The sequence below is a fragment of the Dromiciops gliroides genome, chromosome 5, assembly GCF_019393635.1.
Source record: "Dromiciops gliroides isolate mDroGli1 chromosome 5, mDroGli1.pri, whole genome shotgun sequence".
In the NCBI taxonomy this organism is placed as follows: Eukaryota; Metazoa; Chordata; class Mammalia; order Microbiotheria; family Microbiotheriidae; genus Dromiciops; species Dromiciops gliroides.
The window spans coordinates 77,322,489-77,340,277 of NC_057865.1; the positions used below are offsets into that span (position 1 = coordinate 77,322,489).

Genomic DNA, 17,789 nt, shown 5'->3' on the forward strand with positions numbered 1-17,789 from the left:
AAGGTGCCAACTATTCATTTTCATGCCAATGAAGTGGCTCGGCTAGTGCAAATGGTGGTGCCAGGTCATAACAGTAATTGCTCTGGGAATGGAATGGAAATTCACAGTCTATGGCAATCTAGCTTTTTAACATCCAAAGAGCATGAAATGGCAAAACAGAAGCCTATAAAGGCTTTGATTAGAGTTAGCATTTTAAAATGTTTTTTTTTCTTTCAGTTTTGGTCTTAAAAAATCAATAGCTGTATGGGTCTGACTTTACATAAAAAACATTTTTGACACCTAAGCCACAGGATTCTAAAAAGACTGGCCAGTATTAACAAGAGGAGATAGTAGATTCCCCCGTCCCAAATATTTTTTCCTCTCAAGTTGATACACAAAAGACACATGCACCATTGCTTTAAAAACTTATCTTATTGATTCACTTATTTATTAGACTGAGTATCTATTTAGCCCAGGATAGAAGTACAGTGGCTACACGTTGGCCCTTCTCAGTACTCAGTGAAGCTCCCCCCTCTCTATTTCTGAGCTGAGTGGGTCCACCTCTCATAGACAGCCTGGGGACTTCTATTCCTCAGGACTCAACATATTGACACCATGTTGATGGACATGAGATTTAACCCTCCTACAGGTCAGAGCTCCCAAGTTCAGGCAATCTGCTCACCTCAGTCATGGGAATAACAGGCACTCACTAACAGACCCAGTCTGATTGAACAATTTAGAACTTCATACATACATAATGCACTGTGCACACACGTGTGTATATATGTATGCATATATATAAAACCATGTGTGTAGATACATATATGGGTATGTGACTATATATGTATTTATACACACATGTTGTGTGTGTATGTATATGTATATATATCTTTGTAAATCTATATCTATGTATATGTGTGTATGTGTAAATCTCTCCAGAGGAATACACACATGTACATACAAATATACAGGTGTATACATGAATATGCACATGTATATACAAAATTACCTATATGAATATGCATGTACACATGTGTATGTATTTGGAAAGTTGACATTATTAACTGAGAAACTGGTGAATGTAGATATAGAAGGAATGAATGTTAGACTAACCTCATAAATGAAATACATTTTGGCTCCCACATAGATTCCCATCCGCACCACAGCTCGAACAGCTGCATTCATTCCTGGAAAGGAAGAAGGTAGAGGTCAGTACCGTTCAACCCATTCAGGCTAAAATCCAAAAGATCATCACATATCCCCTAAAAACTCCAAATGCCTCTGTTCCGAGTTCCTAGAAAGTTATTGTTGGTTTTGAAACAATACAGAACACTTTTTTCTTTGACTATGTTTAGTCAAATTGAAAGAAAATAATGTGGATCATGAGAGCAATTATTTCTCTAATTTGGAGAAGATAGCATAGCTCATTTTCCATCATTTTCATAAAGGATTAGTTAGGCACAGCCCCAAAAGAAATTGTCATAATTTTTATAATTAATGGGTTAAAAAGAAAGGTAAACAGTATTAATCATTCAGGTTTTAGTACAAAAGAAATGCATTGTGGATATTTAAATAAGATTTACTCTATTTTCTCCAGTCTTTACAGCCAAAAGAACATTCATCCAGTCCTCTTCTTGTAAGTGAATCTTATGGCTAGCACACATCCTAAGTTATACAGAAAGAAATCCTCACATACATTTGCTACACAATTGTTTATTAGACAAGCCTTGTCAGGAAATTTAGCATTAAAAAGAGGCTCTAAAAATTGACAGAAAACAGCCCTGACCTAACTATTTAGGTGGTGATGTCTTGGCAACGTGACCTACTCATCAACTAGTCTACCGAGTGAGAATTTCTTTCTAACATCCTTAGCCAAGGTATACCTGAACTCTTCAAACAAGAAGTCACTTGAAACCAAATCTAATAAATGAGGAGGGTCAAGGGAAATAACAGAGTTGAAAAAAGAAAAGTAAAAGAGCTGATCATAAAGTAATAAAACTTCTTAAACAACAACAAAAAAGACTGAGTCTCTCTAGCTTGCCCAGGCTGAAGATACAGAGGCTCCTCACTGACCGAGGCCTACTCTGACAAGCAAAGAAGTTTTGACCTGTACCAAAATTCACTCCTCCTTAGGCAGTCTGGTGGCTCTTTCCTTTCCCACTTAGCCCCAGGATGAGAGGTTCATCATACTACTACCATATTAAATCTCAAATTTAATGTAGACACACCCAAATGGCTTAGCCCATTGCTTCTCCAAACTGCCAAGCTTGAACAATCTGCCAGCTTCAGCCTCCCTTGCAGCAAGGATTACAAGTATATGCTAGCAACCAAGCCCCACCAAGATTGATTTTCTTATAATGTTCCTAAGTTGTTGATGTGTGTATATGTATGTACACTCTAAGAAACATTTAATAGATGTATACTAAATGTTTTTGAATTGAATCCTATTATTTCCTACTCGATTTCCATGTTTTTACTTCATAATCATAAGATTATAAACTCCTTAACATCAGAATCAGTTAGGGAATATAGTCTCTAGGGAAGAGTAAGTGGGTCAGTTTGGCTAGAATGAGCCCATGAAGAGGGATATGTGTAGTCATCCTAGAAAAATAAGTTGGAGCCAGGTAGTAAAGGGCCTTAGGTGTTAAGAAGGAGTTTATATTTTATCCCAAAGGCAACACGGAGTCACTGAAAGTTCTTGAGTAGCAGAGTAACATGATTGGATATAAATTTTAGGAAGATCAGTTTGACAGCTGTGTGGAGGATGGATTGGAGAAAGGATATACAGGGTATTAGGAGAATAACTGGAAGGCTTTAGCAACAAGTCTAGGGGAGAACTGACAAAGTAAGGAAATGGCTGTTTGAGCACAAACAAGTAGGTAAGATATGAGAGGTAAAATATAAGTAGAATGAACAAGATTTCACAATCAATTAGACTTATGGGGTAAGTGAAAAAGAAAGTCAAATATGACTCCTGGATTTCAAACAGAGGCAGCCAGAAGAATGATGGTGACCTTGAGAGAATGAGAAGGTGGGAGGAGTGGTGGGGTTTAGGGAGAAAGATAATGAAATCCACTTTGGGAGATGTCTATGGGACATCCACAAAGAGATGTCTATCTAGCAAGAAATTGAACATGTGGGACTAGACCTCAGGAAAGAAGTGACAATTAAATTTGGGAGTCATTTGTAAAAAGATAACTGAATCCATAGGGAGCCATCAAAAGAGAGAGAAGAGAGAAGAGAGCCCAAGAAGTAAGCCTAAAGTACACTAGATTCTCTTATATATCATCACTGACTTGGAACAAGGTATAAAGCCTTCCTCCTTCTGACTACTGTATAGCTTTCCATTGCCTGTCAGGTTGCTAACAATGTCAATTTCTCAGACACTGTAGAGTTTCAACATCTGAAGCCTTGTTTATCCACCAGAGAAATATTTGTGTTAAAAAGATAAGCCTTGGGGGCAGCTAGATGGCGCAGTGGATAGAGCACTGGCCCTGGAGTCAGGAGTACCTGAGTTCAAATCCAGCCTCAGACATTTAACACTTACTAGCTGTGTGACCCTGGGCAAGTCACTTAACCCCAATTGCCTCACTAAGAAAAAAAAAAAGATAAGCCTTTGTGTCGGGGACCAGTTTGAGATTGCTGAAAGTACTAAAGAATTGTCCAAATGCAACTAAATCCACCCTCTTCTTCATATTCCATAGGAGCTTATAACACACAGCTGCAAAGGACTAATTGATTTTCAAAATCAAGAAAACCCCTGGAGTCCATAGAAATGAAGCTCCCTATCCAAATTCACACAGGCAGTTAAGTAGCAGAATTGGGATTTAGATTCTGACATCAAATCCAGTGAGTGCTCTTATGAAACCAATGGCAGAAGGGTCAGTGTATTGAATGGTGGCTAGCCTGTAAGTCTCTGCCATTCATGGTACAGTAAAAAGAGGACACTAGATTTGGAAGAGGACCTTAATATGAAACCCAACTCTAGTATTAGTTTAATACTTGTATGACTTTGGCAAGCTGTTTAAACCACTTTGGGCCTTGGTTTCCTTAAATGTAAAATGAGAAAGTTGGATTCAATTACCATCTAAATCTATGATTGTATGTACTGCATCTGTATGTGTACACATGTACACAATTTCAAGGATCTGTAATTTTGTTGGTTTAATTTTTCCATGGACCCAGATGATGATATCCCTCTGAATTAGCAGATGGTCTTTGAGAGTTGTTATGGCCAAAAATTTATCCCTCTGTGGCCAGGGTTAGATATATAGTCCATCACCATGCGGTACCTGAAGCCAGATGGCATGGAAAATAGATTGAGGAGAGATAACTTAAGAATTATTGAACTATCTGAAAGCCATGAAGAAAGAATGAGCTTAGATGTCATATTTCAAGAAATTATTAAGGAAAACTGTCCTGATAGCCTAGAACCAAAAGGTAAAATGGAAATTGAAAGAATCCATTGATTACTTCCTGAAAAAGATCCACAAATGAAAACTCCCATGAATATTATAAGCAAATTCCAGAGCTCAAAGATTGAGAAGAAAATATTGAAAGCAGCCCAAACTACTTCAAATATTATAAGGCCACAGGGAGGAACACCCAAGATTCAGCAGCTTCTACATTAAAAGATCATAGGACTCAGAATGATATTCCTGAAGGAAAAGGAGCTAGGATTACAAGCAAGAATAATCTACCCATCAAAACTGAGCATAATACTTGGGGTGGGAGTGGGGGGGAGAGAAAGAATGGACATTTAAGGAAAAAAAGGACTGTAAGTATTCCTAATGAAAAGACCATAGCTAAAGAGAAAATTTGACTTTAAATACCAGACTCAAGAGAAGCATAAAAAGCTAAACAGGAAAGGGAAATCACAAGGAAATCAATATGGTTAAACTGTTTCCAATCCTGTGTGAGAAGATGATACTTGTAACTCCTAAGAAAGAACCTTATCATGACTGGGGCAGTTAAAAGGAGTATACATAGACAGAAGGTGTGGGTTTGAGTTGACTATGATAGGGTGATTTCAAAAAAATAAAGGGGGGAAATGGACATTTAATGAAATAGAGGACTTTCAAGCATTCCTAAGTAAAGGGCTAGAACTGAATAAAAAAATGTAATCTTCAAATACAAAAGAAAAGAGAAAACCTAAGAAATTCAATAAGGTTAAACTGTTTATTTTTCTACATGGCAAGCTGATACTTGTAACTCTTAAGAACTTTATCACTATAAGGGCAATTAAAAAGAGTATACATAGACAAAAGGTGAGGCTTTGAGTTGATTATGATGGGATGATTTAAGAAAAAAAATTAACGGATGAGAAAGATTGCACTAGAAGAGGGAAGAGAGAGATAGAATGGGGTACATTATCTCACATAAAAAGATATGAAAAGACCTTTTACAGTGGAGGAGAAGATATTGGGGATGGGGGGGGGCGTTATGGGCAAAGTCTGAACCTTACCTTACTCTCATCAGAATAGGCTCAAAGAAAGAATAACATACACACTCAGATATAGAAGTTTCTCTTATCATATAGGGAAGTAAAAAGGGACAGGTCTAAGATAAGAGTGGAGGACTGATAGAAGGGCAGATTGGAGCAGTGGTAGTTAGAAGTAAAACACTTGTGAGGAGACAGGGTAAAATGTGAGAACGAGAGGATTAACAAAGGAAAATAGGATAGGATAGAGGAAAATACAGTTAGTTATCATAACTCTAAATGTGAATGGGATTAACTCACCCATAACAGAAGCAAATAACAGGATGTATTAAAAACCAGAATCCTACAATATGATGTTTACAAGAAACAATTGAAGCACAGAGACACACATAGATTAAAGGTAAGGGGCTGGAGCCGAATCTTTTATGTTTTAGTTGAAGTTTAAAAAAAAAAAAGCAGGGGTAGTAATCATGATCTCGGACAAAGCAAAAGCAAAAATAAGATTTAATTAAAAGAGATTAGGGAGTAAACTATATCTTGCTAAAAGGTACCATAGCAATGAAGTAATATCAATTCTAAACATATATGCATCAAATGGTATAGCATCTAAATCTTTAAAGGAGAAGCTAAATTTGTTACAGGAAGAAATGGAAAGTTAAACTATACCAGTGGGGGACCTCAACTTTCCTCTAAAAATTGATAAGAAAGAAGTTAAGGAGGGAAATAGTATTTAGAAAAGTTAGATATGATAGACTTCTGAAAAAAACTGAGTGGGAATAGAAAATAATATGCCTTCTTTCAGTGATGGTACTGACACAAAAATTGACCATGGATTAGGGTATAAAAACCTCACAACAAAATGCAGAAAGGCAGAAATATTAAATGCATCCTTTTCAGATCATAATGCAATAAAAATTACCTTCAATCAATGGCAGTGGAAAGATAAGATTAAAAATTAATTGGAAATTAAATAATGTCATCCTAAAGAATAAATAGGTCAAAGAACAAATCATAGAAACAATGGATAACTTCCTTAAAGAGAATGATGATGGGGCAGCTAGGTGGCACAGTGGATAGAGCACCAGCCCTGGAGTCAGGAATACCTGGGTTCAAATCTGGCCTCAGACACTTAACACTTACTAGCTGTGTGACCCTGGGCAAGTCACTTAACCCCAATTGCCTCATGGAAAAAAAAAAGAGAGAAATTATGACAATGAGACAACATACCAAAATTTATGGGATATAGCCAAAGCAGTACTTAGGGAAATCACTAATCTAAGAAACCACTAACCAGAGGGGCTTAGTACGTAGTGATAAGCGGGGCCAAAGTTGCAGATTTCAGCTCTTTGCCAACTTCACTCTGATATAAGGCCAGACAACACAGTAACACAACATGAAACAAAGGTGGATGAGGCAGTATGATATAGTGATAAGGGGCAACCATGGAAAAGGTATTCCTTCTACTAGGTGCAGGGATAACAGAAGAAACTTCAGGTCACCTAGTCCAATTCTTTCATTTTGCAGAAGATACTAATTCCCAGGGAGGTGATATGATTTACCTAATGTTTCTAGGGTAGCAAATAGTAAAACTCCTCTTTCTCCTCTTCCTCCCCTCCCCCACTTTCTTTAATTGCCCTCCTTCCTTGGGCTGTCCAGGATGTAACCCCCTAACTGGAGATCTTTGAGCAAAGGCTGGGTCCAAGCTTTACCTCTGACACATATAGGTCATAAGTTTGGGTCAATCATTACCTCTCAGTGCCATTAGGCAGCTCTTTAAAAGTATAAATTATAGATGAGCTGCTGTTTTGCTTTGAGGAATCGAGTTTATGCACTGGGAGTTTCCCCATACCAATGAAATCATATGTCCAGGCTAAATCCATAGTTAACTTCAGCTTAGAGTTGGGAAAGATTAAATTATTATGGATTTTAAAGCTGGAAGAGACTATTCATTCATGATATAAATGAGAAAATCAAGACCCAGGATAAATAGGTTGCCCACAAAGCTTGTAAGAAACAGAGCCAGGATTCAAAGAGAGCCATTTTCTCCTAGGATGCAGAATGAACTGGCATGGATAGAGCCTAAGCAGCTTTGAAATTCTAATCTGAGTTTTCAGTGAACTGTTACTAAAGCACAGAAAGATTCTTAAGAAGGCTTTTTTCCTAGGGACCTAATGCACCTTTAGTAGAGTTGTGAACTGGTCCACAGAATCTGAGGAACAATTTGGAACTGTGCCCAAAGGGCTATAAAACTATGCATACCCTTTAGCCCATCAATACCACCACTAGGTCTGTATCCAAAAAGAGGGGGGGGGACCTATTTGTACAAAAATATTTATAGCAGCTCTTTTTGTGGTGGCAAAAAATTGGATATTGAGGGAATGCCCATCAATTAGGGTATATCTGAATGGGGAATAGGGAATTATTTCATATAATTGTCATGGAATACTACTGTTCTGTAAGAAATGACCAGGGAGATGGTTTCAGAAAAAGTTGAGAAGTTTTATATGAAATGATGCAAAATGAAGTGAGCTGAACCAAGAGAACAAAGTACATAATAGCAACACTATTGTAAGGGTGATCAGCTGTGAAAGACTTAGCCACTCTGCTCCAAGACAATTCAGAAGGGCCCATGATGAAAAATGTTATCCATCTCCAGAAAGAGAACTGATGAACTCTTAGCACAAACTGGTTTAATTTTTTCACTTTCTTTATTTTTCTTGCCTTTTTTTTTTTGCAATATGGCTAATATAGAAATATGTTTTGCAGACTTCACATGTATAACTGAAAAACTGCTTGCCTTCTTAATAGATATGGGAGGCTCTGTAGGAGAAGGAATTTGAAACTCAAAAAAATGTTTTTAATGAATGTTAAAAAATTATATATATACATATACATAAATACACACACACACATACACAACACACATAAATGAAGAAGGCCTTTTCCTTTCAGAGCAAGGGCTAATTCTTAAGCTTTTGTGATTCCTTTGTCAGCCTGGTGATGCCTATAGACCTCTTCTCAGAATAATATTTTTAAATAAATATAATAAAATACCTAGAATTGTAAAGGAAACCAATTATACACTACAAAGGTTTTCTGTCTTCCCCTCCCCCTCCCCAGCATAGGTTAAGGATGCTGGTTGTAAGATTAAAGCATAGTTGTTTTTTTTTCCACTTTCTTTTTCTTGTGCCCTCCCCCTCTTTTGTAATATGTCCAAACTACCAGATCAAAAAGGAAAATTAAAATTATTCCTCCAATTTTGTTTCCAAAACAAAGAATGCTTGCAGTAAGGATAAGGATGAAGGATGATGTCCTTTGCAAAAATTCTCTTGAAAGTTTTATTTTATTTTACATATTTTAAACAATACAAATTCCAAAGGAATATATTTGCTTAGTAAACATGTATAAATTAATCTATGTAGGAACATAATTTCTTACATTTTTTTCCTGCTATTCTTACAATGCTGTCTAAAATCCAGCTAAAAAATTTTGGCCCTAGAGAAAATCACTTTGGAGCACATATATGCTCTTGAGTAGGAAAGAAGAAATATTTAAGGGGGCAGCTAGGTGGCGCAGTGGATAAAGCACTGGCCCTGGATTCGGGAGTACCTGAGTTCAAATCCAGCCTCAGACACTTGACACTTACTAGCTGTGTGACCCTGGGCAAGTCACTTAACCCCCATTGCCCCGAAAAAAAAAAGAAAAAATATTTAACTGAAAGATTGGTCCATTCTCCTCTGCATGGCTGCAGTCTCCAGGATTGTTACAAATTTTCCTACCAGGAAATTCAGGCTACTTTCACCCTATTCACTTCAATTTTGAGTTTTTAACCACATCTTATATGAAGATTGTGCTAAATTTAAAGACCTGTTGCTTAATTTCTTGATAACCAGCCAGCTTCTATAAATCAGTGTATAAAAGACGCAAGGACAAAAGTCAGCACTTATCACGAAGAGATACTAACGATTTACTGTTAATGTTTCAACAACTCTGCAGAGAAGATGAAAGCCGTTTGCATACATGCAGCAATTTTTTGTTTCTTTTTGTGAGGCAATGAGGGTTAAGTGACTTGCCCAGGGTCACACAGCTAGTGTCAAGTGTCTGAGGTTGGATTTGAACTCAGGTTCTCCTGAATCCAGGGCCAATGCTTTATCCACTGTGCCACCTAGCTGCCCCCCATACATACAGCAATTTAAAAATTATTTGTAATGTAACTGACACTGATATTCAACAGCCCCTGGAAGATGGTTTAAAAAAACAACCAAATAGCAAAGGCAGAATCTAGTGAAGTTAAGCATTCCAACTGTTTTATAAATATTAGTAATGCCTACTCTCACAGGGCAAACACTTATGTATCCAGAGAGGTTAACTAAAATTATCTATTTCTTAAGGCTATATAGAAGTCCCCCCCTTTTAAATGTATAAATGTACATAAAGATAAATCTTAAAATCCAGTTTTTTTAAAGAAATTCTAGATACCTAAATAATCAATGAATCTCATCCCTTGCTATCTCTAATTCAGCAAGACTAACAAGAGTAAGCAACAGAAAAAAATGAAGGTTTTTCCAGAAGCTCAGTTATGGCTATATGTTTGGCAAATGCACGCATTTTCTGATTTCTGTAATACGATGGATCAGGAATTTTCTAAATTTTTTTTTGGTTGGGGGGTAGCAGGTGAATGCAGATATAATCTAAGTGAATTTAAATGATCATTTGGTAAATTGATGCCTGGTTAAATCTGATGAGCAATAAGTCACTTCCCTTCCCTGAACAAATCAGATGCAAATACCTTTGAGGGAAGGTGAGGATCGCTATGTTTCCTAATTCCTAGTTTCTACAGGATTCCTTATACTGAGATTGTAAGAAACACAATGGAAAAAGGGGCCCATAAAAACCGAGTTTCAATACTCTATATCTAGCTTTATCTATCCACACATATACATGTATGTGTGTGTATATCTATGTATGTATATGTATATATAAAAAAACCCATTTCTAAACTCCAGTCCTTGAAGTCCCAGGGTGACTTTGATAAGTCATAGGCCTCCGGAACCTCTGAGTCATATTCCCTTCCCCCTTCCAGGTTGCTTTGTTCTAGTCGTGTCTGATTCAGGCCTGCAGGTCCTTTGTGCCCTTCATGTCATTCCTAGATGACCTTAGATTGCTAGTATGGTGCCTGGCACTGGGAGGAATTAGTGAAATGATAAACATCTGTTCAAAGAATGAAGCATTCCTAAAGCATCAACATTTGTTTACTTCTTCCCCCCCACACCCCCACTTGCAGTGTATTTTTTTCCAGTCCTATTTCTTTCAGATAATCGACTCCTTACAAGAAACGTCTAAGCTTCCAACTAGACGCAGAAATCCAAATACTCTTGAATACAATTCACTCTAGCAAGGAAGTGCACAGGGAGGCGGGTAGGTGGGGCGAAGGAGAAGGTGCCTTTAACTGCCCTAATAAGGGTGTCGGACTTAAGTCCAATCAAGGACATGCCTGTCCTCGGACAAGGGGTAAAAATGTCACTCCCAACTCGTGCAAAGTAATCTAGAGCGCCCCGGGATGGTTTTTCTACAGCGTTAGAAGACGAGGGAGGGTGGAGTAAGAGCATGGATGCTTGTGCTCCAGGAGTTTCTGGGGCCGCTGCCTGGGGCTGGACAGCGCAGCGCACTTAGCCCAGCCCAGTCCAACCCAACCCAGTGGTAGAGGCAAGGAAAGAACCCGCCTGAGGATTCCCCAGTTCTGCAGTTGCATGGGGAGGGGGAGAAGGAGGAAGAGAAAAAGGAGAAAGGCAATTTCGCTCCAGGATGACGCACATGGGCGGAATTAAGAGAGGCCTGGCTGAGGATCACGTACACACGCGGGGGAGGAGGGAGGAGCCTCAGTGTCCCTCCGCTACCCAACGAGGGTCTCCGAGCCAGTCGGAGACTCCTCCTTCCTCTCCTCGAGCATGCAGATCCGAAAGACCCCAAAAATGCAAGCTCCTCCAAAGTCCCCTTCTCCATGCATTCAGGAATCTTAAAAGCTAAAGCAGAGACTACCTGTAGCTTGAATGTTGACAAAGCAGGGTCCAATTCAGCCCAGTGTAGAGAAGGATTACACCCGGGTTATTTTGTAGGGGTGTGTGTAGCGGGGTCGGGGAGGGGGGGACTTTAGGCAAGTCATTTCCCCTCTTGGGCTTCAATGTGTAAACTAGGAAGGTTCACTCAAAAAATCCTTTCCAGCTTTAGGATGCTATGATTCTAAGATGGCTGGTTCACCCCTTAGACCTGTTATTGATTCTGACAGAAGCGCTTACCATATTAACTCTACTAGTTTGCAGCCATAGAGGCACCGAAGCCGGGGCGAGATTGGACAGAGAAAATCAGAGATTTCATTTTCCTGAGATCAGAGGTAGTATTTGGAGAAAGGGGACAAAGCCAGCCTGAGTAGTCACATGTAGGGTCTCAGATTTAGTAGCCTCTCCATATGCTCAGACAAGACACTGAATCCTATAAAGAGGAAAGCTGGGAGAGCCTTCCTGATGTTGGGGGGAGGATGGGAGTGGGGAAGGAGGCGGACAAGGCGTGACAACTCTGAGCAAAACGTTAGCAAGCTACCAGGCTGCGCAAGGAAACGTGGGCAAGGCCCCAGGAACATCCCGTAGTCCACTGCCTTCCTGCAATGCAGTAAAGGTCAAGGACCAAGACATCCCACTCCTCACACCTCAACTTCCACATTAGTTCCCATTAATGAAAGAGAGGCCCCAAACCACTGAAAAGACTGAATGCCGAACCGCAGGAGCCAGAGGGAACCCCGGGGAAGGGGCTGGAGGGTGTTCTTTCCACCCGAAACGAAGAGAGCTAAGGGTACACTGCATGGGTGGAAAACGCTTTTTTTCTTCCTTAACCCATACCCCTTCGGCAGGCACAGTCCAGCCTGCGTCCAGTCCCCCAGGGGAGTGTGTGGAGTAACATAGTGGGCGCTTCCAGCGATTAGCACAAAGGAGACGCTTAATAATTGCTTTTGACTGATAGCTTCCCTGAAATTGCACCAAGCGCTAACCCTCTCTTGTAGCCAATACCAACCTCATCTGGGTTTATTCCGCCACCAAGACTCCAACTTGGAAGAGAAAAATCAACATTGCTTTTTCTGGATTTTACCCATACCCCACACCCTAGTCTCCAGCTCCCGCACCCTCCGAGGGTAGCACGGGCGTGGGCGTTACCTTGGGCATCGCCGCCACTAGTGAGGACCCCGATGACTTTTCCAGCACCGGAGAGATTCTCGAACAATTTCTTGTCTGTCGGCGGCTGAACCACGGTGGGAATTGGGCTACAGCGGGAAGACAACGACTCCTTCGGTGACTCTTTACTCTTGGAAGCCATGGCTATAGCTTTAGTGAGCCTGGTCAGTCAGCGCATCCACAGAGGTCCAGCCTGAAGCTGAGCACTCGCTATCTAGGCAGCTACCGGCCGCTGCACGCTCCACCCTTCGGCCAGCCCCGCCTCCTCCCGGGCAACGTTTCAAGCGCGGATGGACGGCTGCACCAGCCAATTCCCGCGCGCTTCGGGAGGTCCCTTCACCAATCCGGGCTCGGCATTGAAAGTTTCCTTGCCCGGGCGGGTTCTGAGCCGGGTGGAAGTGGAGGTGGAGGTGGAGGAGGAGGAGGAGGAGGAGGAAGAGGAGGAGGTGGAGATGGAGATGGAAGTAGAGGAGGAAACCCATGGTGGGGAGAAGGGGGATGGGAATCCCTTTGCAGGTGCTAGCTGAGAGTGGAGGAGCAAAGGACATTATGATCTCCACTCGGAAAAGAGCCTTGGTTAGAGCAGTGACGTCCATCTCCGCTGTTTCAAATAAGGGTCGGAGCCGAATTGAGATGGCTGGAAAAACCTAGTGTGCACTTGGGCATTACCCCTATTTGGGAGGCGTCTGAGCAGCTGCGTGCCGAAATGCATGCCTCCACCGCCTCCTGGCGTCACTCAGTGCCTCAGCTGGGAGGGAAGGCTGAGGCCTAAAGGTTGGGAAGGGATTCCCTGGTTGAATGGAGGAGGAAGGACATTGCAAGGTCCTTCCGCAAGGATGTACCCACGGGGAGATTCCTGTTTCCTAGCTGGGGTATTATGCCCAAGTTAGCTGCGCAGTGAGCTTTGCATTTTGAGGCTTGGGCTCTGACTTGACTGTATGACTTGTAAATGAAGAAATTCCATTTCACTCTGTGGGTGGCTTCAGGCATATGTCTTAGCCTTAGTTCCCTCATTTGTAAATCCGGTAGGCTGGATCATCTCCAAGGCCCTTTCCAGCTGCAAATCTGTGATCCTGTGCAATTTAACTAATGGAAAAGAGACAATGTCAGAATTTGGGGAGTGGGTGTTCATGTTTTCTGATTCTCCACCCGGGTTTCATTTCCAGAGGTCTACAGCCTAGCCCAACCCACTGGCACCCAGCCTCTCTCTCTTTTTTTTTTTTTTTTTAAGTGAGGCAATTGGGGTTAAGTGACTTACCCAGGGTCACACAGCTAGTAAGTGTTAAGTGTCTGAGGCCGGATTTGAACTAAGGTCCTCCTGAATCCAGGGCCGGTGTTCTATCCACTGCACCACCTAGCTGCTCCCAGCCTGTCTCTTTTAATGGAAAAAAGGTGACCCTAGTCATAGAGCTTTGGGATTGCCTCCAATGTTCAAGTTGTGTAAATAAAGATTTCACACATAAAAACTTTCAGAAAACATCAGATCACAAACGAAGGTTCAGCTGTAGTGAGAGGGGGAAAAGGTTTTGGAGGTGAGACAATAAGGAGCTAGCAATATTAACATCAGAATTTTGTAAAGATCACTTTAAATATTACATTTAAAAATAAGCTCATGAGCTTATTTTAAAAAATTTTTGTTGAGGGGCAACGAGGGTTAAGTGACTTGCCCAGGGTCACACAGCTAATAAGTGTCAAGTATCTGAGGCAGTATTTGAACTCAGGTTCTCCTGGATTCACTGCACCAGGAGCTGCCCCCTCATGAGCTTATTTGAATAAGTTCATGGGCTCATGTATTGTGCGCTGGAAAAATCCACATTTATATATTGCTTTATGTTGTATTATTCCCATTGGAACAAATAATGAAATTGAGAACTGGAGAAATAAAGCCACTTACCCAAAGTCACATCAAGGTCATTTTGTGACTTCCTAGATTACAACCTAATTCTCTGTTGTCTACTTTCTTGCCTCAGATACCCCACTTCTAAAGGGGGCAGTCCTTGGTCAAAATCTCTACATTCAAGAAATGGTCTGTCTTGCATTTTTTTTTCCTCCATGCCTAAGGGTCTATTGAAAGTTACTTACCTGGGACAGCTAGGTGGAGCAGTGGCACCAGCCCTGGATTCAGGAGGACCTGAGGTCAAATTTGACCTCAGACACTTGATACTTACTAGATCTACAACCCTGGGTAAGTCACTTAACCCTAATGGCCCTTCAAAAACAAAAGTTACAGGCAGCTAGGTGGCACAGTGGATAGAGCACCGGCCCTGGATTCAGGAGGACCTGAGTTTAAATCTGGCCTCAGACACTTGACACTTACTAGCTGTGTGACCCTGGGCAAGTCACTTAACCCCAATTGCTTCACCAAACCCCGCCCCCCCCCAAAAAAGTTGCCTTATGTAACATAGTCACAGTATATAAGGCAACTACTTAAACACAAAGTTCTAAAGGGAAAAAATCTTCAGTGATGCCTTATTGTCTGTTTTCCCCAAGTACTCCTAACTCATTCCTCACAATGACTTCTCCAAAACCTTTTCCTCTCTCTTTAATTGTATCCCCACTGCACATAGTTATAGGAAGGTATCACAGGACAATGAAAATAGCTGACTCTGAAGTCAGAGATTGAGTTCCTATCTCATTTCTAATGCTTAGTGTTGTTGGCCAAGTCATGTAATCTCCCTGGGCCTCAGTTTTCTCATATATAAAATGAGGAAGTTGTACTAGATGGCTTTTAAGGTCCCTTCTGGTGCGCGCGCTCTCTCTCTCTCTTTCTCTCTCTCTCTCTCTCCCTCCTTGCCTCCCTCCCTCTCTCTCCCTATCTATCTCTGAGAAAATGACTATAAGTAACCTGCTTCACTGAGAAGCATGAGGCCATAGAAAGAGAGCTCCTTCAATTCTACTCCACAATTCATCAAAAACGACCATTTGTCTTCTTATACTCCTCCCTTATCATAAGTAATTCACTTACATGAACCTTTGATCTCACTCCTTCTATCTTTATGGTCTTTGAGCCATAATTTATCCCTTTGCTCTCATACATGTTCAGTCTCTGTGCTATTGGCTCTGTTTCATCTGGCCCCAAGCATGTTCAAATCTCCTCGATCTTACAGCAGTATTTTGACCCTTCTACTCTATTCCAGTTACTTTTCCATCTCTTTTCCTCCCCTTTATTGATAAATTTCTTGAAAAGGTTGTCAAATTCTTGAGCACTTACAACATGCCTAGGCTCTATCAAGGAAGACCACATGTACATCTATAAGTTTAGCAGGGATCAAATAGCAAAATAAAAAATAAATAGTAGATACCTTAGGGAGCGAGAACACTAGAAGTTGGATTCAAGACTTCCCATAGAAGATAGGGCTTGAGCTGAGTCTTGAGGACAGTAGGGCTGTTACATTTAATACTTTCACTTCCTTATCACTTACATTTTCTTAAGAAGATAAAGTCATTCTTCAATATATATCACACAACTGAAACTTCCTTGTTATAGACGACCAATGACCCAGTCATCCTTCTTGGCCAAATGACAATTTTTGATGTTGACCATCCTCTCATGCTGAATACTGTCATCTCCTTTGGTTTCTGAAAGAACAAAGATTTCTGGTCCTATTGCCTCTTCAACCAGTGTGTCTCCTGTATTGACTCTTTATCCTCTTCTTCAACCCTTAAGATGAATGACCTCAAAAGGTTCTTTTTTTGTTTTTGTTTTTAATCACTGACTCTCCTTTTCTCCCTTCGTAATCTATTTTGGCAATCTTAATTATTCCCAACTCCTGAATTTATATCTTCAGCCATAACCTCCACTCAGAGCACTAGACTTGTCTTTCCAACTGCCTTCATTACTTTGCTTTCTGAGTATCCCACTGGCACTTCAAATATAAAACATATAAAACTGATCTTATTTTTCATCAGATTATAAGCTCCTCATGGGCAAGGGTTGTTTCTGAGAAAACTCTAGTCGATGTCTTGATAATTAAAGTCTTCAGTGACTACTATTCCATGCTCCTTTGCCAAGCTGCTGTTCTAGTTCTCAGACTCACCATCTTAGTTCCTCTTTATGCTCAGGTGGTTAGTAGTATACTCCAATGACAAAATCACTTCTTTTTCTCCCTCCTTAGATTTTCACCCAAATACTTCCTCACTCTGGTTCCTTGATTTCTTCATATGAGTAGACTTACTTAAAATAAAATTCTACCTCTCCCCACTTTCACCCCCCCTTTTTTTTGAATAAAGTATACACATTCAGAATTATAGTTCAGTTATGGGTTTCATCACATTAAGTGTTGCCGAAAAACTACACAATCAAATTTGCCTTCTTATATGAAAGCCTCTGGTTCCTTTTGTTTCCTAACTTTTCCATTTGTGTATAGACATTTGAGTTCATGGGGTTTAACCCTTTCTTTGATCTCATTTCCTGTTTCTGGGACTCTCCACTGCTATTCTTCCTCTTTCTTTGTAGTTACCCTATATAGTAGCACTTCTTAAACTTTTTGATATCAAACTTATTGGGAGGCAGGCCCTCAAAGCACAGGGCAGAAAGTGGTCCACTTTCTTTCATGGAAAGCAGTCTTCATTGTGGCATGGAGGTAACTCTTGCTTCTGTCAGGCTAGACAGGCTTCAAGTCCAGAGTATATGATATATTATGTGCCTGTCATTGGAAGACCAGTGTAGTTAAGTTTGTAGAAGCTACAGGGAATGAATATTTTTGGCCTCAGCAAAGCTCAGAATATGAATGAATATTTTTGGCCACAGAACAAAGCTCAAAGGCCCAAATTGATGAAATTACAGATCCTTGAGATATTGATTGTGACAGCTTGACATTTTAAAAGACAGATGCAGATAAGAAAAAGGGTTTTTTGTTTGTTTGTTTGTTTTTGAAATGCAAAATAAAATCACAGGATCATAGAAGGGACATGAAAGATCATCTACTCCAAATCCACAGAGACCCAGGGAAGAAAAAAGACTTATCTAAAGTCACATAGGAAACAGAGATCAGAGACAAGATTCAAATAGAAGTTAACTTACTACAACTCCAGAAATTTCCACTGACTGTCCCTCATACAGGAAATGTTCTCTTTCCTCATCTCATTTATCTGACTTCTCTGTGTTCCTTCAAGTCTCAGCTAAGGTGTCTCGGAAGCCTTTCCTA

General features: G+C 40.5%; 1 protein-coding gene across 4 annotated transcripts in view; it reads right to left on the reverse strand.

The window, feature by feature from the left end:
• LOC122729745 (phosphofructokinase, platelet) overlaps positions 1-12,912 on the reverse strand; it is an 85,531-nt gene extending 72,619 nt beyond the window's left edge. For 2 of the 4 annotated variants that reach the window (XM_043968779.1, XM_043968778.1), the window contains exons 1-2: positions 12,625-12,909; positions 1,093-1,166 (exon numbers count right to left, since the gene is read on the reverse strand). In XM_043968779.1, the coding sequence (XP_043824714.1) occupies positions 1,093-1,166; positions 12,625-12,784 (234 nt within the window). In that variant the 5' untranslated portion in view covers positions 12,785-12,909. Of the gene's footprint in view, positions 1-1,092; positions 1,167-12,624 lie in introns of all 4 variants that reach the window. The other 2 variants (XM_043968780.1, XM_043968777.1) reach the window with 2 other exon arrangements.
• Positions 12,913-17,789: the final 4,877 nt, after the last annotated feature.